The sequence below is a fragment of the Aspergillus lucknowensis genome (genome assembly GCF_044049455.1).
Source record: "Aspergillus lucknowensis strain CBS 449.75 chromosome Unknown BJX67scaffold_38, whole genome shotgun sequence".
NCBI lineage: Eukaryota > Fungi > Ascomycota > Eurotiomycetes > Eurotiales > Aspergillaceae > Aspergillus > Aspergillus lucknowensis.
This window is the reverse complement of record NW_027263582.1, coordinates 177,171-199,590: the sequence shown is the minus strand read 5'-3', so window position 1 is coordinate 199,590 and position 22,420 is coordinate 177,171. Positions and strand designations below refer to the sequence as shown.

The 22,420-nt window shown below is 51.0% G+C and overlaps 8 protein-coding genes across 8 annotated transcripts; 4 read left to right on the top strand and 4 right to left on the bottom strand.

The window, feature by feature from the left end:
* Positions 1-135: 135 nt before the first annotated feature.
* On the top strand, positions 136-861 carry BJX67DRAFT_383549 (ATG16 family protein; the record flags this gene model as incomplete). Its single annotated transcript, XM_071033480.1, has 3 exons — positions 136-220; positions 272-633; positions 703-861. 3 exons carry the CDS (start codon positions 136-138, stop codon positions 859-861), a joined length of 606 nt encoding a protein of 201 aa, XP_070883687.1.
* Positions 862-1,301: 440 nt separating this feature from the next.
* dot1 (histone methyltransferase DOT1) lies at positions 1,302-2,882 on the bottom strand (the record flags this gene model as incomplete). The annotated part of the gene is made up of 2 exons (XM_071033479.1): positions 1,302-2,271; positions 2,335-2,882. 2 exons carry the CDS (start codon positions 2,880-2,882, stop codon positions 1,302-1,304), a joined length of 1,518 nt encoding a protein of 505 aa, XP_070883686.1.
* A 285-nt stretch (positions 2,883-3,167) lies between these two features.
* spb1 (rRNA methyltransferase spb1) lies at positions 3,168-5,953 on the bottom strand. The gene is made up of 4 exons (XM_071029790.1): positions 5,776-5,953; positions 5,573-5,722; positions 3,879-5,517; positions 3,168-3,827 (listed from the first exon to the last, which is right to left on the bottom strand). The coding sequence occupies exons 1-4, from the start codon at positions 5,791-5,793 to the stop codon at positions 3,271-3,273; spliced, it is 2,364 nt and encodes a 787-aa protein (XP_070883685.1). The 5' UTR covers positions 5,794-5,953; the 3' UTR covers positions 3,168-3,270.
* A 75-nt stretch (positions 5,954-6,028) lies between these two features.
* On the top strand, positions 6,029-9,087 carry BJX67DRAFT_360636 (uncharacterized protein). The gene is made up of 5 exons (XM_071029789.1): positions 6,029-6,298; positions 6,409-8,253; positions 8,309-8,388; positions 8,452-8,601; positions 8,673-9,087. Exons 1-5 carry the CDS (start codon positions 6,194-6,196, stop codon positions 8,929-8,931), a joined length of 2,439 nt encoding a protein of 812 aa, XP_070883684.1. The 5' UTR covers positions 6,029-6,193; the 3' UTR covers positions 8,932-9,087.
* Positions 9,088-9,201: 114 nt separating this feature from the next.
* BJX67DRAFT_373699 (uncharacterized protein) lies at positions 9,202-12,048 on the bottom strand (the record flags this gene model as incomplete). Its single annotated transcript, XM_071031439.1, has 9 exons — positions 9,202-9,260; positions 9,311-9,960; positions 10,011-10,270; positions 10,328-10,396; positions 10,565-11,141; positions 11,198-11,405; positions 11,480-11,633; positions 11,755-11,800; positions 11,924-12,048. The coding sequence occupies 9 exons, from the start codon at positions 12,046-12,048 to the stop codon at positions 9,202-9,204; spliced, it is 2,148 nt and encodes a 715-aa protein (XP_070883683.1).
* Positions 12,049-12,801: 753 nt separating this feature from the next.
* Positions 12,802-15,199, bottom strand: irs4. The gene is made up of 2 exons (XM_071025476.1): positions 14,748-15,199; positions 12,802-14,664 (listed from the first exon to the last, which is right to left on the bottom strand). The coding sequence occupies exon 2, from the start codon at positions 14,535-14,537 to the stop codon at positions 12,891-12,893; it is 1,647 nt and encodes a 548-aa protein (XP_070883682.1). The 5' UTR covers positions 14,538-14,664; positions 14,748-15,199; the 3' UTR covers positions 12,802-12,890.
* BJX67DRAFT_373697 (putative C2H2 transcription factor) lies at positions 15,170-18,640 on the top strand (the record flags this gene model as incomplete). Its single annotated transcript, XM_071031438.1, has 6 exons — positions 15,170-15,200; positions 15,273-15,489; positions 15,565-17,143; positions 17,207-17,473; positions 17,527-17,671; positions 17,727-18,640. 6 exons carry the CDS (start codon positions 15,170-15,172, stop codon positions 18,638-18,640), a joined length of 3,153 nt encoding a protein of 1,050 aa, XP_070883681.1.
* Positions 18,641-18,848: 208 nt separating this feature from the next.
* On the top strand, positions 18,849-22,375 carry BJX67DRAFT_201710 (DNA ligase (ATP) DNL4). The gene is made up of 6 exons (XM_071025471.1): positions 18,849-19,034; positions 19,099-21,209; positions 21,262-21,393; positions 21,448-21,580; positions 21,639-21,744; positions 21,797-22,375. Exons 1-6 carry the CDS (start codon positions 18,955-18,957, stop codon positions 22,277-22,279), a joined length of 3,045 nt encoding a protein of 1,014 aa, XP_070883680.1. The 5' UTR covers positions 18,849-18,954; the 3' UTR covers positions 22,280-22,375.
* Positions 22,376-22,420: the final 45 nt, after the last annotated feature.

Sequence of the window (22,420 nt, the reverse complement as noted above, 5' to 3'; positions counted from 1 at the left end):
TGCGCTGCTTTCTTGTTCCTCTATTCTTACATGTAGCTGAGATACATGTTTTGAACTGCGGCCAAGTGTTTCATTCTTGCTACAATGATGGATTCATGAGTACGCACTGTTGGATGACCGGCTCATCGTTGTCAGATGGCCCCCTGGAGGGAGGAGTACGCCGCGGCTTTGGCGGCTAGAGATCGTCGCGAGAAGGCTAACATCGCCATCTACAATGCCTGTGCGGATGACTGGCCCTAAATTACAGGCTATGCCACTAACATAATTCTAGACACCAAGCTTGCTGACCGAACAGCCGCTGTGACGGTAGAGGCGTCCGATACCAAAGGAACTTCCGGACAACCTGCACCCTCTGCTCCAATCGCAGACCCTAAAAAACAGCCGCCTTCAGTGTCTGGACCTTCTCCCCAGGACATTTTAGCTGCGACCAGATTAGACCTCACTGAGGCGCAACGATCTCGTTCGGAGCTACAAGAACGACTTGCACGTGTAACAGCAGATTTGGACAAGCTGCGAAAGAGAAGCAACTATGATGGAAAGAAGATAAACTCTATGGAGGCGGAAATCATGCACCTGCAGCTTCGGTTAAAGGATAGGGAAGAAGAACTCAAAGGGAAAGCTAAGTTGTTAGAGGTATACTTCCCTGCACCTCTTGATTAGACGGATGCACTGAACCATCTTAACTAAAATCGTTGCTCCTAGGATTTCCAAGACGAGCTGGCAACGTTGAACCTCCAGCTCAATATGGCTGAAGAGCGGGCAGGCCGGCTGCAGAAAGAGAACCAGGAACTGGTTGATCGTTGGATGGCTAGGATGGGAAAGGAGGCTGATGCTATGAATGATGCCTATAAATTCTCATGAATTCTATAATGCCCTCGGAATAATGGCAGAGTGGCCGTTAATCTTTTACTTCCGGTACCGCTCCTATTCCTAAGCTCGGTCTTTGGGGTGTTTCACCAGACACTATGATTGTCAGTGGAAAAGCGAATCGCCCGACGCGTTACTTCTTGTTCCAGACCATATCATGGGGAATGGCACTTTCAGGGGCTCCAGAATAGACCTAGAAGGAAGTTTGACCGATAGCAATACAAGGTATATCTATCTGTTTGCTAGTAGTGGTATCCTGTTTATGCAGTCAAAACCCGTACCCCGACCCCGTCCTTGAACAATTGAGAGACCCAAATACCAAAAGAAACGAAAATAGCTTTGTACAAAAGGACGAACAAAAGCACCAAATGTCAGAGGAAGTAACCAACATCAGGTTGTCCAAGGTAGCGTTTTGCGGGAGCCATGGAAATGTTTTAAGCTCCTGACAAACTTTCCGAGATGGCCCTCAGTCTCGAACTGTCCTTTGTCGCGATGAAGTAGGAGCCGCCAACGTCGGTCCAACTCACGCTATTAGACCAATATGGCCTTTGCTTCACCGTCAAGAGATTGATAGGCGAATTTAGATTCCGGGATTGGATCTTATGGCCGACGGGAACAAAAGACTTGAGAGAGACGATCTGGCACCCCTCCTTCATATCCAAGAAATGGTTGATCAGCTCGTTATTGAGTTGCGGAGTGAAAGCTTGGTTGTTTATCAAGACAACGTCTGCTCGTTTTAGAACATCGATGATGCTCTGTTCTTTGAGGAAATCGCCACGCACCAATTGCGTTTTGCCTGGCGCGATTCCCCATAGCCGGCATCTTGCTTTGAATTCGGCTTGCTGGAGTTCCGCTAGGGTGCAGGCGTTCTGCATCATCTCGCAGCCCCAACTCTCACAACCTATTTCTAGAGCTGCCTGCAGAACTACATTTCCAACGCCTGATCCAAGGTCGACAAAAACATGGCTTGACTTCAGTCCCGTTTCTTTAAATATGGTGCTGATGAATCGAGGGAGAAGTTCTCCGTAAACATTGTCCGTTCCGTTCTCATATTGTCGAAGAGACTCGACCCGCGGTGAGACGGTCCGGGAGTAGATTTGCGTAAGGATTCGTTCCACGTGTGGTAAGCTTAATCTATAAGTGGCGTCTAGCTTTTTTGCGATACTCCCGTTCCGTCTCAGCCGCACTATGGCGTTATTATAGTCAGCGATGGACTGGCGAAACTCGGCTTCGGACTTGAGGGCTAGCGCTCGTCGCACTCTTCGCTTGATCCCTGTCATCTCATTGTTGAACTCGTCTAGCTCCTCTTCAGGTACATAAGCCTGAGAGACAGTCTCAATGACTTGGACGATGTCGTCAAGAGGTTTGAATTCGTCGTCGTCGCGAGGAACCACGAGCTCGTATCTAGAAATACGGATGCTATCAGCCATCGCTAGGCACCGCAAACAAAATTGTGGATATCCATACCTTTCTTTTGATGTCGCACTGGGATATTGTAGATGGGCCTCTGTCCGCTGGTCTGTATTACCAAATGCTGGCTTGAACTTCCCCAACTTCTGACCAGACGTAATTTCCGCCGCATGCACTATGGGAAGCGACTTCGCCTCGTCCCCTGAGAATGCCTTCAACGACCGCAGCCTCCTCTCAAGATCCGGCTCGGCGCTGTCACCCGTCCTCGCACGCTTGCGCATCTCGAGCGACGTATCTGTGTCACTTCCGTCGTCGTCATCATCGCTGGACAACCTTTGTTCGGGGGTCGGGCGCTTTCGGGTTCGCAATGGCGTTAACCGCCCTTTCGACGGCGAGTCGTTCCTCTCCCCTGAGGCGGACCTGCTCACGGGATCTCGAGTCTTTCGCGGTTGAGCGGGGAGATTTCGGGCTGACGCCTTACTCGAGGATCGGGACAACGATTCGGGGGCCGGAGCGGGACGCGACTGGACGACTTGGCGGATTTGGGGTTTCTTTGCCTGGAGCGAAAAGCCTCCTCCTTTCTGGAAGTGGTCAAAGAATCCCATCGGGGAGTGGAGGTGGGCCTGGCAAAGAAATAGTCGGAATACAAAAAGAAGGTAAAAGATCATAAACAAAAGAGAGTTGCTAATATAAACAAGGAACGAAAAGCGGAAGGTTCAGAATCTAATATACGAGGAATATAATATGTACGACAATGCACAGAGGAAACGAGAGGAAATCACCAAAAAGAGCGTGAATCCAGCCCAGCCAAGGTGAGACCCGATGGGGCTGGAGAGGCCGTCGATCGATGAAGAAGTGACTCGCCACTGCGGGTTAGTCAGAATCCACTCCCATGGCTCTGGAATCTGGGCTATCTACCGAGGAACAAGAAAATATTCATGGGTATCAGGTTTCCATTCCGTCTATATGTACAGATGATCTGGTCCGCGGGCTCTACTTCTGCTTCTTCTTTGCCAGTCGCTTCTGAGCCCGCACATCCTTCTTCATCCTGGCATCCACGATCTTGTACTTGCCCTTGACTCCGCGGGGACGGCCAGAGATACCCTTGTTGCCTCCTTTTGCAACGACCACCTTCACGTTCTGCTTGGGCTTCTTCTTGGCCGCCCTGCTCATCAATCTGGCAATGGCCTGCGCCTTATCTCTCTCGCTCAGATTCTCATCGTCCGCAAGCAGCGCAGACTTCTTGCGCAGTTTCTCTATCCTCTGCGCCGCCTTGAACTTCTTGCGACCCTTGGCCTCCATTACTTTCTTGATCGGCCGTGCGTTGATAGCGCGCATCTTCTCCTGGATTGCAGCGGCGGCTTCTTTTGTGATCGGCCGCTGTGGTCTACTATGCTTGTCCTCGTCATCAAGGAACCAGTCCGGGAGCCCGTCGACATCTCGGAAGGTGTATCGGTTAAACCCATCGTCAACTACATCGTGCGATTTCTTCTCCCCAGTGGCCATTTGCTGAGCCAATGCCATAGCTTCTGCAGTAATTATATCGATATCTGCAATGGCTGGTGAGCAATATCCTTTCCCATCTCTCACAGGTTACTTACCTAGCTGGCCGTTCTTTTTGTGTGGTTCGCTGGGTTCCTCGAACTCGTCTTCCGAAGACTCTTCAGACGGTTTGTTATCTTTCGTCTCTTTCGGCTTTTGCTTATCGGACGTCGCTTTGCTTCTGGGTTGCTCATTCTCTGTCGCTAGATCTTCCGTATCCTCTTCATCATCGATATCTAGGCCTTGGAAGATGTCCTGGTCGAAGAACAATGCAGCATTGTTGGAAAGAGCCCCGTTTGTGGGGATCTGCTGTGCTTCAGACCCCGCGTTGTCCAAGTCGTCATCACTTTCCTCTTTCTCTGATCCAGAAAACCCTTCCCACTCTTCGGCTTCGTATTCCTTGCGGGCCTTTTTCGCTCGCAATTTTGAGTCCTTGTCTTCTCTGCGATCTTGGTATTGTTCGTATAGGGAATCAAGTTCTCTCTCCAAACGGTCTTCCTCGTCGCTATCGGCATCTTCCCATTCTGATTCCGACTCTTCACTTTCGCTCTCAATTGTAGCTTCCGTGCCTGAAGCGATGACATCTTTCGCCCCAGCCCTTTCAACACGCTTAAGCGAAAAGGTGGAGTCGGCCCCTCCAGGACCTAGTTGCTCCATTCCTATATCCATAGGAGTTGTCATATGCATCTGCAGTCGGATGATCTCTTTGCGCTTCTTCTCGTTTTCCTTACGCCTCTCTTTTTTCTTTTTTGAACTCTCTTTCTCTTTGAGACGAAGTAGCTCTTCTTGGATGGCGAGCTCTTCGTCCATGGGAGCGATCTCGGCCACTTCCTCAACCTCGTCGGCTTTGCTTTGCCCCTTCTTTACTACTAGTCCAAACTTCTCTCGGACTTTTAGACGCCACTTAAGAAGGTTCCTGAACTCCTTCTTTCCCAATACTTTCAGATCCTCGCAACAGTTTCGGATTTCGTCTGTAGTCTCAGGCAACCGATCCAAGGTGGCGAGCGCTAGATCCCCACCTGGTTGTTGCTGGAAACTAAGCTTATTGCACGAACCGAGAATCGCAATCGGGTCGGTGGTGTTGATAAATTCAGTCACGGGGATCTCCTTGAACTGAGTCCAATCACCCTCCTCATAACCCTCTCTCTTTCGCTTCTTCTTCTCGGGATTGAACACTTTGGCCTCGTTATTCGGGGTAGGATCTGCGAGGTCCGCGAAAACATGTTTAGGGTCGAGAAATTTGGGGTCTAGGCGCTTCGGTGCTTTGAAACCACGGCAGACAACGAAAATTTCGGCGGAGACGTTACGGGAGGACGGAGGTTTGGTTGCCTCCACAGAAGCGAACAGCTGCTTGAAAACCCATAGTAGAGGATTATAATCTTTTGACCGGAAGACTTTTGTCACGAATGTACCACCTTCAATCAAGAATTCCGTGGCAAGCTTTAACGATTGGAGCACCAGCTCCGCTTGAGAAAAGGCATCCTGAACCCAGGCAGTGCCAACATTAGGAGCGCCGTCGTGCAGAACGGTATCCGCTTTCCAGTGCTTCAAATGTTGTCTGATTGTGGCGCGGCATTTCTCCGTCGTGATGTCTTGTTGGAAGGTGATCACTCGAGGGATAGGCTTGATCGGGGCTAAGTCGACACCGACGATAAGGCTCTGGGTAGGCATGCATTCTGCAGCAACTTGGCACCATGACTTATTGCATTGTCAGCATCTTTTTGGTCGGAAGGTAACCGTCTGATGCACTTACACCTGGAGCCGCGCAAAGATCTAGGAGGACCTTGCTCTTCTCTAAAAACCCATATTTTTTGTTCAGCTGGACCAATTTAAATGCAGCCCTTGCCCTGTATCCCTTTTCCTTCGCCAGGCGATACCACTTATCAAGACGACCTTTGCCGTGCTACAAGAAGTCAGTAGAGAGCTCTCATCGAGGAGATTTCCGCGTGGAATTACCTTTTTCTGTATCGCCATCGCGGGCTACCGGTGGTCGAGAACAACTCGACAATGATCCGGAGCGATAAGCAGCCTCGATATTAAAAGAGTCTGTCCGGGATCCGAGTTCATGCGGGAGAAAAAAAAGTTATCGGTGTCTTCCATGCCGCCCCACAGATTTTCCCTTTTGGAACCCTGCCAGCCACTTTATGAGCCTCAGGCACCAGCTGAGGCTTGCGGACAGCATGTGACGTCGGGTGATATCAGGTGGTGGGGCGGACAACCGTCGACAATGACCTGGCAATCGGGAGGCGGGACAGGATAAGACTTGATCTTAAGTCCTCTTTGTGTAATTGGCATTTTTCATCTTGCTTCTCGTTACAACTCTCGCTCCTCCAACATTGCTACTGACTTTGGTGATGTTCTTATTCCAGCCTCCATGGCGTCTCCGGGTTCTCGCAAGAGAGTAAAGCCCAGCCCGTCAGGCGCGGACTCTCAGCCCTCTTCCTCAAACGGCGAACGGTCCAACTCACGAAGGAGCTTAGTAAGTTCATAGATTTCTGGATAGTTATCATTGCTCTTGTCCGAGGTGGATAACCATACAATGGTTGTTCGATGATCGCCTCTTTCGTTTGTGAGTTAACCGTCTGGAAGTGGTATCCTAGTGTTTGGCCCTCAAAAGCGGCCCCAGTTACCGAGGTTGCCCGTGAGAGCATTTCGATGGCCAAACATAACCCATCTCACGCCGCTACTGTATCGACTCCCCAGCTCGATTCTTCGAAACAGCAACGACATCCTTCCCTTCAGCTTACGAAGAGAGTGGGCGCATCTACCAGGTCTCTACCCGCCAATGCTACAACGACCTGCATTAATATTGCTTCTGATGGTTCTACGTCAACCCCTGCAGTGGACCTCAAGACAGACTGTGCTCCTTCGCTAACAAAGGCTGAAAATAAAGAGGAGCCGAAGGCCAACAGTGCGATAGAGACGGACAATACGGGGGACCCTCAGCCGAAGGAAACTGGCAGGACTGTGGACTCGAATAATCCTCCTGCAACAGAGACTCAACCGAGTGGATGGCTTTCCTGGGTATACGCACCATTCGCGAACGACAAAGCTACATCAAGTGAGCCGGCGGCTGAATCAGCGCAAGCACAGTTCTCAGAATCTGGAGCTCCTCATGTGGAGCCGCCATTGAAACAAGACGACCTATCCGCGCTTCAAACTACTGAACCAGAAGAGCAAGGCAAACCTCCCGAGGTCACAGAAGTCGCATCAACGTCTCAAAAACGGTCCTGGCTTCAGATGTGGTACGGTTCATCCTCGGCTAAGGGCCCTGAGGAGTCCAAAGATGAACAGCCGACCGATGTAAGGGAACAGGCTACCCCGGTTCCACCTAGTCCTGTCGCGTCCCCTGCTCCGGAACGGGATGATGAAGTCCAGAAAATAGGAAATGGTCCGACTGATCTGTCGAGTACAAGTACCAAGCCGTCTGCCTGGTCTTTTTTGTTCAGAGACTCTCCCAAGGGTTTCGCGCAGGGGAAACCGCAAGATGCCCAGGTTGCGGGGGCCACCTTAACCCAGGAGCCATCCACTCAGCAGCCGGAGATTGGCCCTGAACACAAGCCGGAGCAACAAACGGACATCGTTAACAAAGGCAGTGCGAAGATAAAATCCTCTCCGACCGGTTCATCAACGCCAGATGTTGCTGTATCAAAAGTAGTAGACGGTCCTGAGGCTCCTGCCCCAACCACACCTGAGGCGACTGCTTCGAAGCAACTACAAAAAATTATTCCCAATCAAGTTCTCCCACAATTCAAGGATACATTTGCTTTACAAGACCGTCCCACGTTACTCCAGTCAATCGGTCGATACCTTCACTATAGTAAGGAGCCAAGCAATCGCCACGTTTACAAGATACCATATCCCTCACGTGTCAAAAAGGCGTTGGCGATAGGAGTCCATGGATATTTCCCTGCACCATTGATACGAACAGTCCTTGGTCAGCCCACTGGGACATCCGTCAGATTTTCAAACATGGCTGCGGAATCTATACGCAAATATACGGAAGACCACGGGTATAGCTGCGAAATTGAGAAAATAGCCTTGGAGGGCGAAGGACGTATCGCAGAGCGAGTGGACTTACTTTGGAAACTTCTCCTCAACTGGATGGAAGTCATCAGACAGGCTGATTTTATACTTGTTGCATGCCATAGTCAAGGGGTCCCGGTCGGAATCATGCTGGTCGCTAAGCTAATATCATTTGGCTGTATCAACGCCAACAGAGTTGGCATTTGCGCAATGGCTGGAGTGAACCTTGGCCCGTTCCCTGACTACAGGTCTCGATGGATTAGTGGCTCTGCCGGAGAGCTCTTCGAATTCGCCTTGCCCTATAGCCAGGTCTCAAAGGACTATGAATTTGCCCTACAAACATGCATAGACTTCGGAGTGCGGATTTCGTATGTTGGCAGCATCGATGACCAACTCGTTTCTTTGGAGGTATTTGATTGCACATCCCCGTTTTATGAACGAGCAGCGAACTGACGAAACCTAGTCGTCCTTATTTTCGTCTGTCTCTCACCCTTATATTTACCGTGCCGTATTCGTCGACGGCAGGGTCCACGCTCCAAGCTTGTAAGTCGGCATATCCACGCCAGGAATTAGTCAATCTAGATATCTGACATCTCCCCTCAACAGCGTCTCACACTTGGTCGGCTTCGCGCTCAAACTGCGCAACCTCGGCATCTCAGATCACGGTCTCATCAGAGAGCTAAGCTCCCCGCTAGCAGGCAGTCTTTACACTGGGGATGGGCATTCGCGACTTTACGATGACGACGCTGTCTATCGGTATGCCATGCTTTTTCTCGCATGCTCACTCCCGGTCGTCCGAAATGTTCTCTAGCTAACCAACACTTTAGCCTCGCCATTGAATTCGCCATTGAGACCTCCGTTGTCTCGAACGCGCCGCTTCACTCGAAGAGAGCCCACCCTGCGCCGGCATCGAACCCATACATCCTCCCATTCGCCATGCGCGGCCTTCTAGAGGAGGAATACGTGCGACACGAACTACATAATGAGACGCTGGACCTCCTCAGACAATTCGATGACTGGAAACCAACAAGCAAAGTCCTCAAGGACGTTAAGTTCCGATTAGAAGGCATCCGCTCTAAGCTTTGATACGGCATGCAGGTTATTCACCTCGCCTTCAAACTAATCTTTTTGCTTTTTTGAAGCGTACATAGAGAGACAGTGCAAGCTGGAAGACCTGTGAAATCACATAGATTATTTTGATAGCGACTTGCAATACATTGTGTAATTTGGGAAGGGAGAAGATGATATGGTTTATCCAAGTATTTCGCAGTTCTCATACCTCGGCACCCTATACCGTGCTCCAGGATGATGTTTCAAAAAATCCTATTTCCAAGACGCAAGATTTAAAACAATGGTCTATCTGTGTAAAAAAGTCGGTTGATCAAAGGTCGTCTGATATGCTCCCTCAATTTCCTCTGATCTATCGTTAGCTGGGGTTTTCGCGCCAGGGCAGTGCTAGGCTCACCTTTCATTCCATCTAATGCCTCAGAAGCCATGGCGTAATTAGTCACGGCGACGATTATTCGTTCGAGAGCTTGGCGGAACTCTTCGATGAATTGGTTGGAAGGATGACTGGCCTGCGCAGTCCCTGGTCCCGCTAGGACGAGGTTATCTACCTTGGCTTTGTGAAATACCATTAACAATGCATAGCTGCCTTGCATCAGACAACACGCAAACGATGGCATGGTCCGAGGGTACTGATTCTGTGGCAATAACTGCAGTACGGGCGGTGGGTTACCTGGGTCGCTGAGCGGCTGTGGTATGGGTAAGCTCTGAAACATTTGTGAGATCAGCAAGGATGCTTTCAGGCAAACCCTTGCAGAGTGGGGGCAGCTGTATGGAAACTCGCTCGTGAATGAGCACTGCGGTAGGGGCTGGAATTGACAGGATGTAGAGGACGAAGATGGCGGTGCATATTCGCTCGACGAGGACTGCTGGAACTGATCTAGGTTGCTACAACAGCCAATGCTCGAAATCTCATTAGAAGGATCTGAGGTCCGGACAACACTTCTTGAAACTGGCCTCGTGGAATTTGCCGCAGTTAGGTCGCAATGCTTTCTAAGGAAGATCGGGATGTCTGAAAATGCTCGGAATCGATGAATTTTAATCTGGGCGCTGTCATAACCGTTAGCATTGCACTTCTTTGGCTTTCGGTTACAATTAACCTTGACAGCTTGATCCGTGAGATCGCGCGAATACTTTGGGCGGTAGTATGCTCGATTATGCTACTGCTGTGAACAGGTTGGGGCGTTAAGGGCGGCACGTTCGACTGTGCTAATACTGCGCCGGCCCAGGAGTCAAGTTGTTTCATGCGTTCGTGGATGTAGGTCATATCCCCCCCAGTTGAAACACACCTCTTGAGATCAATGACATATTGAGTTGCGGATACCAATACTTGCTGTGCTTGAATAAGTATAGACCAGCCCTTAGACGGGAATGAGTTGTCTGTAGACCTGTGACCCTTAGGCTAGAAGTGACTTACATCGGAATCAGCAGAAAACTGAGGATACGGGGTGGTGAACTGCGGGTTCATCGCAGAAATAGAGAGAGGCTAGCATTGATGTACGTGAGCTCGGGCAGATAGGGTAATTGTAGGAGAACTGGGGGGGAACCTACAGTTGTGCTAACAATGGAAACTTGTAGAACACAGTAATACTATTGAAGAATGAAAAATCAGCGGAGCGCATAATAATAACGGTCGAGACACTAGTGGCCATACCGTCATCCACCAAGCCCTTCTTCGAGCCTCCGCGAATTCATCATACTCTTCGCCGCGACACTGAAGGGACATATCCAGCGCTATCGCCAACGCTTGGTCGGCACGTAATCTCATTTTCAGAAGATTCCCACGCTGCGTGTACTCATACACGGCAAGAACCAGCAATGCCAGAATACTTTCAAGTTCGACAGGGACTTGCGGATGAAGAGACTCTCGGTCGATGAGTGGACGATCGTTGGACAAGGCATCTGAGGCTTTGGTAGACGAAGCATGGAGCTCGCAATCGGACTCGATGCTTGAAGTTGCCATCTGCGCGAAAGTATGTGCATAGGTTCGGCGTCGGATAATCGAGCTCAGGGAAAATGGTTCTGGGTCATTTGGGTGTGGTATTAGCGCTAGGATCGCCGAAATCGCCAGACTGAGCGGAGAACGAGGGCGATAGACCAGCACAGGCTCCTCCGATGGAGATTCTGAATAGGAGCCGATGCCATCCAGAGGGTAATCGATCAGAGGAGGCGTTACTCTGGGCGGTAAGATTGGGAAATAGTTATGGACAAAGTCATAGTAGGCATTCAGTCTGCACAGAGAGTTAGTGCACTCCCAATGGCCGATATCCGCAGAGGTGGAAACCACATTTCGCCCTCAGTGCCATATGCCCTCACCGCAGACTGTGATGATACACTAGATGACGATGGCGTTGGCTCCATTTGAGCACGTGCGCTGCCTTCATCATTTGGAATAAATAACCCTGTAAACATGGATTGAACATCGGACGAGAAATCCAAGTTTCTAAGGCCAGCACCGGGAGCTGAAAGCACATGAATCTGACCAAATATTGCCGCTGCTGTCTTTCAGTTAGCTTGGTCTTGGGGTTGAAGGCACTTGCAGGGGGATATGGTGTTTGGCTCGGCATACAGTCTTCGAATTCGGCGGATATCGGTGCAATAGCAGGGTTCTGAGCACCATCTTGTTCAAGACTGTCTTCGGGGAGAATCTGAGGCTTCTTCTTTTGTCTTGGGCCCCCGCGTTTACTTGGTAGATATGAACACTTTCTCTTCTTTCTGAGACACTTGATATGTAGAATTTGTCTCAGTATCAACTTGATCAGGCCCCACGTGCCCTCGTCGAGGGTAAACTGGGAAGAATAGGGTGAAAGAGAAGTTGAAAGGGGACCAAAGAAGAACGCTTACGTTGATGCAAGGATCCTGGCCATCACAGCGTGTCCTCGAAGCACGACTGTAGCCGATGAGTTAGTTGGGTTTATTAGGCAGACTAGCAAGACAACTCTGCACTCAAAACCAGGTTTGCCCCTTGGGGGAGGTCTATGAGTACGGCTATAGAAGCCATGGCCTTTCTTACCAAGCTAAGCAGGCGACCTTGACTGGGGGCTTTGCAAATTTCTTGCGAACCACAGTGGGCCCCGACGTCGTAGACTGTGTAACTGCTGAAACGCCCATCTGGGAATCAAGGTGCTCCAGGACCATGATGAACTCTGAACGGTTGGCTATTCAGCGGATCAAGACTGAGCAAGTGGACGTTGTCAGGACTCGAGGTCAGGTTGGTCATGCAGCCGTTTGGAAGCGTGCTACCATCGTTCGAGACCTCAGATGTTCAGACTCGGCATCGCTCCTGAGCGCAGTACTGGGCAATAAACAACGTTCCCTTGCTGCTCTCCACGGCGAAAACCGATCTAAACACACGATCAGGGAGTGGTCTGATATCGAGGGTGGGTCGCTTGTGAGTAGCTGGGGATCAGCCAGGGCTTATTCATACATTGTTGGCTCTCAACCAAATCCCGAACCGCTGGAGCTCGGGATTTGGTTTTGACAAGAAACTTGAGGGTGCCTTAACCGAGTTGGGGCAAGCAGATATGATAGCGGCGAAGATCGTCCAGTTCCTGGGGAATGCTTCAGAAAGAAAAGAAAAGAAGCTTGAAGGCGATTCCAAGGTTGTTCTCGCATCATCACGTTGTCTCTCTCATGGGTGGTCAAAGCTGGAGCTGGAGCCCAGTCGCGCCTTCCGTTTTCTCGTTCCTTCTCTTCAGGGACGTAGGGTCACGTGCCAAGAGTATTTCTCGAACTCGCTTCCCACGGTGCAAATGAGAGGAGCAAAGATCACGGCTCCACTGAAGAGGGAGATTCGAGTTCATCGTCAAAGCTGGATTGCCTGCCCGCCGTCTTATGCAGCCGCGGTTGGGAACACTGGAGGCGAGGAATAGGTTCACGAACAACGATTACTTGGGTTCTATCCAAGAATAGTAGGACACTAGCCCCATATCTGGCGGATTCCTATATTACATTATAATTCCTCTCACTGATCCGGCGCTTCATGGGCAATGGTTGTCGAGGGAAATACCAGGGACGCGCAATACGCTGGCCCATACGCTCTCAGGAACAGATGCTGGAAGCTTGTGTCCTTTCAGCTGCTGGTCGATCAACCACATCCCCACAACAAACTCGGCTCTAGTGAGCAACCCGATCTTCTGCCTGTCCACAAGGTTCCATATTTGCTCGAGGACGTGATCTGGAAGGCGGCTTCGAGACCATATATCCTGAACCACAAGGTTCACAACCATATCCAGAGCATCGTTGGGGTACATATCTGAGGGTAGCTCTTGAGCCGGGTCGTTCTTCTCGAGTACTCGGCTGGGAGGTATGAGCAACCCTTTGTTTGCGGCCCAGACACCCTCATATCTCTTTCGCTCCTTCTCGGTAACTTCGCTTCTCCATCTCTTTCGGTCTCCTTCTTGATGCTTATGAGGGTGCTTGTTGATTATGCGGCGATGGTGTCTACGATCATCTTCATCTTCATCATCAGATTTGGATTGCGTTCGGAGTGTCTCCCGAAAACTCCCAGGGCTGGGATTGGGTGGGCGCCCCTTCTTAGACTGATGTTGTAGTTGTAATAGTGAACGTGAGCGGGATCTCCGCCGGCGTTGTGGGGGAGGTGGTGGAGGCGATGTTTTCGTGTACAATGCCCGGCTTGACGCAAGTGACGAAGCTGCGACTGCATCCAAAGATCCGCTCTTGCTCACATCAAAGAGGCTCGAGCTACTAGGGTTCTGTGACTGGCTGTACAAAGATGTAGCACTGGAGCTCGATTGCCATGCTGGGGACTTGACTCGTCCGGGAGAAAGCTGATACTCTGGGATATCTTTTGCTGGTAGGGTTGCGGCTCGCCGCGGTGGGAGTGCTGGGGCTCGCTCCTCAGATAGAGTAGATGGAGAAGCCTTGGGTCGAACGGGCTGCGCCTTGCTCGGGCGCTCATTAGAAGTATTGCGGCGCTGAACGTGATCTCCAGTTGGACTAGGGCCACCTGTGATGGGCGATGGCTTTCGAGGTACTGGTGGAGCGGGACGCGGCTTTGTTATCGGCGGTCTGGGAGATTTTGAGGGTCGCGGAGAGTTGGGTTTTTGTTGAATGGGCGGAACTGCAGTGGGAGACCCTCGATCGTCTAAGGATGGATTCAGAAAGCGAGGATTTACCGCTGCTTTCCGAATGGGAACGGGGGATAGCAAGCCTCGACTGGGTGTGCTCCCAGTTGGTTGCGACTCGACTCGTTGCAGACTCGTATTCGTTGGTTTGCTCCTGGGAACGGGCGAGTTTCCGACTGCAAGTTCAGCTGCGAGTAGTTGCGGGCTCTTCTCTCTTGCAATGTCTGCCACATCCCCCAGAGTTATCCTGGGTCCGTCGTTTGGGGCGAGCGTAGTGGGATCCGCGCTGAATTTCGCGATTTTGTCCTTGATAGAGCCCGGCTCAGGGAGTTCTGGGGGGAGATCGGGATCGGAATCGAGAAGCGATACCGGCGGCTTATCTACCATGGTCAAGACGGAGTTATTATTATTATTATGGGTTGCATAGTTGAATGCTTTGAGAGCTCCTTGCAAGGCTGCCGGACTGGGTCCTTGAGAGTTGGTCGGGTGCACGTTGCGGGAAGGCAATCGGCGATCCCGCGAGGGGGTTGGTTTTGCCATGTGTGGGACAAGGTTGAGCCACGACCATGGACCGTGGTACAGGGGAGAGATGCAGGTGTGTTGATCGGGCGGAGAAGAAGCCGTCTATTGAAGAATCAAGGCAGGATACGAGGCATGGGACTCCCATCTTCTCGTCAAGAATCATGAGGCCGCCGTCAGCCGCGAATCCCAAGCCAAGGATACTTCATCTGGGGAAAGCGCTGCACACACTCATAGATGGATCATGGATGATGGACAAAGAAACTGACGGCCTGAGAGACACTGGGAAGTGTCATCTCAACTCACGACGAGAACTTCTTCTTTTTTGACGATGAATTTAACCGAGCAGACCATCTCCCGTTCCAGACTCCGTTCCCCTTCCAGGCTCTGACATGCCTCCCTGACATTTTTCCCCGCTTTCTTTCGCCCCGAGCCTTACTTCATGCCTTAATATCCAGCCGAGTTCTTCAGCGGTTCCAAAGTCCCTGGCCGGCCCACTTTCACGCGACTCGCCCTGGGTTCAAGGACGCCACTTCTGTCGTGATGCGACTCTTGAATGCTCTTCTCTGTCTCTCTGTCCTGGTATCCCGCGCTACAATGCCACCTTCACGTCGACATTGACTGTAGCGTGCACAGCTTGCCCATGAGACACCATGTCCCCAGAAAAGACCGACGGAGGCCAAGGTACAACGCCTCCCCATAATTCCCCCCCCGCATTTGAGTCCGTGTTGGAGTCGGAGAAGTAACAGGTCACAGAAGTTTCAGACCTCCCGGAGGCCGAGTCAACTTCCAAAAATGACAGCGCTGAGTATGATCGCGAAGTCGAGGATGGCTCATCAGCCACCAGCCAAACCAAATGCTCGATTTGCCAGAGCACCTTTCGGAGACCTGAGCATCTGAAGCGCCATTTTCGCAGCCACACAAAAGAGAAACCGTTTGAGTGCACGCAATGTGGCCGTCATTTTTCTAGGACGTATGTTTTGTACTGCTAGAGCCTCGTTCGCGCGGCGCAGATTGCAGTCCCCAATCCAACTAATCCGTTGCCTAGTGACACGCTCCATCGCCACGAGTTGAGCCACCACACAATAGGAACCGATGGAGGGAAGGATCGCACGCATCGTATCACCGTCAAGACGTTCCGGGCTTGTTTCAAATGTGCTCTCGCGAGAGTTCGTTGTAGCGGTGGTATACCTTGTACTCGTTGCGAAAATAGATCCCTTGAATGTCAGTACCCCACCGAGCGACGCTCCAAAGCCAAGAACCAGAAGGGCGCGATCCAGACCCTATCGCCTGATAAAGGAAATGGCCTACTCTCAAACCCATTCTCTACTCTTTCCGTTCAAGGCCCCAGGTCATCCCAGAACGAGGATGGCGGACACTCTATTCTCCGAACTGGGTATCAAGTCGGCCAATTTCAGCTGCAAACGTCGAGATCTCACAACGTTTCCACTACTTCTTTAGAGGGCTTACCAGGCTCTGGAATGCGCGGACATGCACAGAAACATCTGGAAGTTGAAGGTGAATCGCGCCTTGTTACGAGTCCTTCTTTGGTTCGATCGGATATTCCTGGAGTATCAGACACGGTTCCACGGCAGTTCCCCTCATTTGCGGGCGCGAACCAGCAATTTTACCCTCCAGTTCCCCAATTACAAGTCCAAAGTGCTGTCCCAGTCGACCAGAGACGGCCAAGTCACCCATTCGAAGGACGGCCAACCGAGGTCTCCGGAGGTGGTAATATTGTCACCGGGATTTCTGGCTCTGGTAGCCAGCATGCGCAGTTAGGCTTTCCGCAGCCGCTTCTAGGTCAATCTGCAGCTCCTACAATCAACTGGCTCTCCAGCGACTTGTTCCTTGAATCAGGACCTGACCAAGGCCTGGAGTCCGGGCCTCCCGCACACCCGTTCCAAGCGGACGTGTTTGATAGCTCATTGAACCACACCACATGGTTGCCTCCCGTTACCAACACCGAGCCACACGGATCTTCTATGTCGGGTAGTGTATCTCAAACCCCGTCCGGTACAGCCTCTCAAGTTGGCGATGTGGAAAGTCCGGGTCGCTTTGCGCGAGGGTTGCGCCAACCGTCCCTGGCGTACTCGGGCTCATCCAAACGCGCAACCGATCATAGCATTGACGAAACAAGCGAGCGGCTTGTTAAACAGAGACGGAAGCAACCGTCTTGTCCCAGCCAAAGCGCAGAGTCCTTGGAGATCTTCCTGAAGTTTCAAAATAACAATTCGCAGCCGCGCTTCACCTTCCCACCCGCCCATGAGGTGCATATAGACCCCATTTCTGATACCCCAGTTAATTGCAACCTTGAGCCTTCAATGTACGATCAAATATTCGACGCTTTCTCCCGACTGTGCTGCCAGGAGAACATTTTATACCCTAAGTTCGAAACGAATAGCTTCCCAGACACGCGAATGTTATCGAGCTTTGTTCAACACTATTTCAAACTTTCCCATCCGCTATATCCGATGCTACACACTCTCACCTTCAACATAAACAAATGTCACTGGATCCTTACTCTAGCCCTAGCCGCAATGGGAAGTCATTTTACTGGGCTCTGTGAGCAGAACGGAACGGTCGTGGCATTTCAAGAGTTTCTTCGGCGGGCTCTATTCGCGGAGGTGAGAAAATTGGCTACGTCATGCGTTGTTGGGCTCTGTGGCTAACTGACGAACTGTTTCTAGAAAGAAAAGAGCCAGTTTGAACGTCCCCCGTTGTGGCTCCTCCAGGCAATGCTGCTGAACTGTATTGGGAGACTTTATGGAAGCAGTGAGCGTGGTAGGCTTTCGGCCCTTAGCGACTTTGGTGAGCTCACCAGCCTTGCCAGTCGCGAGAAGCTGCTATGCCGTTCAGATGAATCCAGCCTCTCGTCGGAGGAGACATCATCAGAACAACAATGGATGCTCTGGATTGAAAATGAAGCCTGGAGACGGACGGCGTATCTAATATGGGTATGATACACATTCAGAAATTTTTGTCAACTCGCTCACTAACATGTAACAAGCTTGTGGATTGTACAACTGCATATCAATTCGACACAAAGCCGCACTTTTCTCTAGACGATTGCCAAGCACCGCTTCCATGTAATGAAAAAATCTGGCATGCAGGGTCATCCCGGATCTGGAAAGGGCTCCGTGAGGAAACTTCAGGTATTACTACTTCAGCTTGATCTGAGACATCTTTGACTAACTAATTCCCTTGCAGAACAGGGAAAGACTTCCCTCTATGACGCTGTCCTGACTCTGTACATTGAGAAGAGGCTCGTCCCCGAGATAGGCGAATTCAGCCATATTATTCTCATTCACGCTCTATATCATCGTATGTGGGAAGTGGGGGATTATTTCCGCCGTCCTCTCTCATTCTGGAACCCGACTGCCAAAAAGCAATCCCGAAAATTAGCGATCCCATCTGGGTCTGTGTGGTTGCCAGGGATTCCATCTTACTCAAAATGGCGCAATAGCGCCTGTGACTGTTTGGATATCCTCCATTGGACGGCTAATGGCACGATAGCAAAGGCGAACGGCCACGAGCACCCAACAATCTTACACCTCCATACAGCCCGAATTGTCCTCCTTGCGCCCTTCCGCGAGATTCGACTTCTCGTGGACCTACTAGCAATGCAAAAGGTCCACTGGGAGGATCGCCAGCAGGTGATTGAGTGGCATTACATTCTACGTTGGATCAAACACGACCAATATAAGGCCCGCTTGGCGGTCATTCATGCCGGATCAGTCCTATACCATGTCCGCAAGTACTCGACCAATGCTTTTCACGAGCCAGTAGCCACTTACCTTGCGATCCTCACCCTATGGGCGTATGGACTATGCTATAAGCAAGCATCTCCAGACCTCGCGGCGCGCATTAGCTCAGCACGCGACCCGTCCATTGAGCCCCCAGTCATTAACCTTGACCAACCATGTTCCGATGAACTAGTGCAATCCTTTGTACGCGAGGGCCAGACCATGAAGGGCATATTGACAAATGTTGGGGATATTTGTGCCCCGCATGGACCGGAGCAAATTCTTCGAGTTGGTTGTGAAACACTTGGTCGGCTTCACTCTTGGGGGATAGCGAAAGAGTCAATGGTGACTCTAATGAGGCTCGCCGAGTTAGTGTGATGACATGTGTGTACTGCCATTGGTGACATGAAAATCTTCGCGGCGTGTATATAATTGTGTATATGTAGATATAGATCAAGCCTGAAATTTGTTTCTCGACGGCCAGTGATGCAGGAAGGATGCTCCTAACATGTGATGTCATGTCACATGTTCTCCAGCTCGAGAGCTCTCCACTGGTTGGAGCCTGGAACGCTGCCTGCGGCTCCCTGTCGAGGATGCTCTCTTTGAAAAGCCAGCGGGGCCCAAGCCTCCCCAGACACCGTTTAGACCATGAATATCTTTTGAGAGGGATTTTTCTTTGAAAGTCAACTCGAATGACCATGAATGCGGATGAAGAGATGCGCGATGACGCTGTTAACCGTCCAACAGGAGAGGAGTCCGATCTGGAAGAAAAGTAAACTATTCGACTATCTCTTCCCGTTAGTTTCGACTGGGCTAACAATTTTACTTGAGCGCAGATACCCCAACCGGCCGCGAAACCATTCGAAAACGCTACCTTTCCACACCCTCCCCCAGACACTTTTCCGTCCATTGAGCGAGATAAAGAAGAAGCCCGCAGGGCCCCCAGGGAACCGCAGGAAAGCAGGTCCGCACGGCCAATCTGCGGCAAATCTCAATCCGTTCGAGAGACGGCGTGACGTGATCGACCGGTTCATCTCAAGATGGCGGAAGGAAGTGGGTGACGACATATACCCCGCGTTCCGATTGATTCTCCCAGACAAAGACCGAGACCGGGCGATGTATGGAATGAAGGAGAAAATGATTGGGAAGATGCTCGTCAAGGTCATGAAAATTGATAAGAACTCGGAAGATGGCTTCAACCTGTTGAATTGGAAGCTCCCCGGTCAATCGACTGCGTCGAGTATGGCAGGCGACTTTGCGGGGAGGTGCTATGATGTTGTTTCGAAACGGCCGATGCGAACAGAAGTCGGGAATATGTTGATTGAGGAGGTTAACGAGAAGCTGGATCAGCTCTCGACCGCATCCAAAGAGGAGCAGCAGTTGCCTATCCTCGCGGAGTTCTATCGGCGCATGAACCCCGAGGAGCTGATGTGGTTGATCCGCATTATTCTACGGCAGATGAAGGTTGGCGCCACAGAGCGGACTCTTTTCGACGTTTGGCACCCTGATGCCGAGAATCTCTATAGTATCTCGAGCAGCCTCCGCCGAGTTTGCTGGGAACTGCACGATCCCAACATTCGGCTAGACGCGGAGGACCGAGGCGTATCGCTGATGCAGTGCTTCCAGCCGCAGCTAGCTCAATTCCAAATGCAGTCGCTAGACCGCATGATTGGTCGTATGAGACCTACGGAAGAGGATCCTGTTTTCTGGATAGAGGAGAAGCTTGACGGAGAACGTATGCAGCTCCATATGGTGTCCGATCCCTCGACCCCCGGCGGCAGAAAGTTCCGATTCTGGTCACGGAAGGCAAAGGACTATACGTATCTCTATGGAAATGGCATTTACGATGAAGCTGGGTCCTTGACCCGGCACCTCGGAGACGCATTCGCAGATGGGGTCGACAATCTCATCTTGGATGGCGAGATGATTACTTGGAATACGGAGCAGGACGCGCCCGAACCATTTGGTACGCTCAAAACAGCTGCATTGTCCGAGCAGAGAAATCCGTTCTCACAGGGCATCCATCCGCTACTCCGCATCTTTGACATCCTTTATCTTAACGGTCGAGACCTGACCAGGTACACTCTTCGTGACCGCCGAAATGCTCTCCAGAAAGTTATAAGGCCCGTACATCGTCGATTTGAAATACACTCGTTCGAGGAGGCAACAACGAAGACAGAAGTTGAAGCGTCGCTCAGGCGAGTGGTTGCTGAAGCATCTGAAGGTTTAGTTCTCAAGAATCCTAGGTCACCGTACCGGCTCAATGAGCGCCACGACGACTGGATGAAGGTTAAGCCCGAGTATATGACGGAGTTCGGCGAGTCTCTTGACCTCATCGTGATTGGAGGATACTACGGATCTGGACATCGAGGCGGCAACCTCTCAAGCTTCCTGTGTGGCCTGAGGGTCGACGACGAGCAATCCTCAGAAAGATCGAATCCGACAAAATGCTACTCCTTTTGCAAAGTTGGCGGAGGCTTCACTGCCGCCGATTACGCGAACATTCGACATCACACAGACGGCAAATGGTCGGAGTTCAACCCCAGGAAACCGCCCACTACCTACTTGGAGCTTGCAGGTGGTGATGCTCTGTTCGAACGACCAGATATGTGGATCAAGCCGGAAGACTCGGTGGTCCTCTGCGTTAAAGCGGCCTCTGTGTCAGTCAGCGATCAATTTCGGATCGGTCTAACCCTTCGGTTTCCCCGGTTCAAACGGCTACGGATGGATAAAGATTGGAAGAGCGCGCTATCCGTGCAGGAATTCCTAGATATCAAGTCCAATGTTGAGCAGGAACATCGAGAGAAGGAGTTCAATGTGGAAAACTTCCGCAAGAAACGCGTCAAAAGAACGACTAAAACGCCTCTTGCAATCGCAGGATACGACGAGAATGCAGAAGTTAACTATGCTGGTCCGTCGGGGCATATTTTTGATGGACTCAACTTTTGTAGGTTGCTCTTCTCGCTTTTCCTCGTTGCGGGTAACTGACCTAGTGGTAGTTGTTCTGACCGATGCAAATGCGCCGGTGAAGAAGTCCAAGGCGGAACTGGAGAGTCTTGTGAAAGCCAACGGAGGCAAATTCTATCAGACGAATAACGCGGCCCCTGATACGATTTGCATCGCAGACAGAAGTATATCTTGCGCGCGTATCCTATCCGTGTCGCGATAACTAACATGGATGATAGGGACGGTGAAAGCAGCCTCTTTGCAAAAGAGTGGCGATGTCAATATCATCCGCCCTTCTTGGATCCTTGACTGTATCCGACAGAATGAAGTTGACGCCGGCCTTCCGGACTTTCTTCTGCCTCTTGAGCCCAGGTAGGAAGCTCTCAAAGCAGACTGGGGAAGAAATTGCAGCCACTAAAATCCCGTTCAGGCACATGTTTTTCACTACTGAGGATAGAAAAGAAGAAGTTGCTGGGAATTTGGACAAATTTAACGACAGCTACGCCCGTAATACCACTATTGAAGAGCTATCGAATGTAAGTGTTGCGCTGGAGCAATATTATTTGTTCTTGCTAACAATCAAGCAAGCTCTTCAAACAAATGGGCAAAACCCACAACGTAAATGAGAGTTGTAGTTCCCAAGCTATTGAGAAACTCACAGAACGCATCCGAGAGAGAATTGGCTCTGGATGGACAATGCCATCTGGTTGGCTATTCAAAGGACTCACTTTACATTTTCCCAAGGGAAGTGCAGAGGGCTTCAATCCGGATCGTCTGCAGTCAAAGCAACTATCTCGAATCCACCTCGCCAGAAACATCGTCAGGTTCGCAGGGGCAAACGTTACAAGCTCGCTGAAGGATGCATCAATTACGCATATAGTCGTGGGGCCAGATACATTAGCATCGGAAGTTTCCATCCTCCGCAAGACGCTGTCAACGCGCAAAAAGCTTCCACACATCGTCACGACGGCTTGGGTCGAGGAAAGCTGGAAGGAGCGGACCCTCCTTGACGAAGAGCGTACGTTTCCTACTGACCCCACCGCCGCGTTGATACTGATTTGGCCTGTTTAGGGTTCCAACCGTCCAGTAGATCATAACGACCGTTTTCGCTCTCGTCTGAGCTCTTTGACATTTTCCCTTTCCATGACATTTCCCAAGAGAGCCATGCCATGCTCTATCCTACACCTACCAGATACCCCGTCCTGTTTAGGC

Excerpts from the sequence above, each read along its gene's own strand:
- spb1 (XM_071029790.1), bottom strand. Across the intron at positions 5,518-5,572 it reads ATCTTTGCGCGGCTCCAGGT|TCATGGTGCCAAGTTGCTGC; the intron begins GTAAGTGCATCA and ends CAATGCAATAAG. Across the intron at positions 3,828-3,878 it reads CAAAAAGAACGGCCAGCTAG|ATATCGATATAATTACTGCA; the intron begins GTAAGTAACCTG and ends CAGCCATTGCAG.
- BJX67DRAFT_360636 (XM_071029789.1), top strand. The coding sequence starts at position 6,194 with ATGGCGTCTCCGGGTTCTCGCAAGAGAGTAAAGCCCAGCCCGTCAGGC. Across the intron at positions 6,299-6,408 it reads CCAACTCACGAAGGAGCTTA|TGGTATCCTAGTGTTTGGCC; the intron begins GTAAGTTCATAG and ends ACCGTCTGGAAG. Across the intron at positions 8,254-8,308 it reads ACCAACTCGTTTCTTTGGAG|TCGTCCTTATTTTCGTCTGT; the intron begins GTATTTGATTGC and ends GACGAAACCTAG.
- irs4 (XM_071025476.1), bottom strand. The coding sequence starts at position 14,537 with ATGGCAAAACCAACCCCCTCGCGGGATCGCCGATTGCCTTCCCGCAAC.
- BJX67DRAFT_201710 (XM_071025471.1), top strand. The coding sequence starts at position 18,955 with ATGACCATGAATGCGGATGAAGAGATGCGCGATGACGCTGTTAACCGT. Across the intron at positions 21,394-21,447 it reads GATTTGCATCGCAGACAGAA|GGACGGTGAAAGCAGCCTCT; the intron begins GTATATCTTGCG and ends CATGGATGATAG. Across the intron at positions 21,745-21,796 it reads CTATTGAAGAGCTATCGAAT|CTCTTCAAACAAATGGGCAA; the intron begins GTAAGTGTTGCG and ends CAATCAAGCAAG.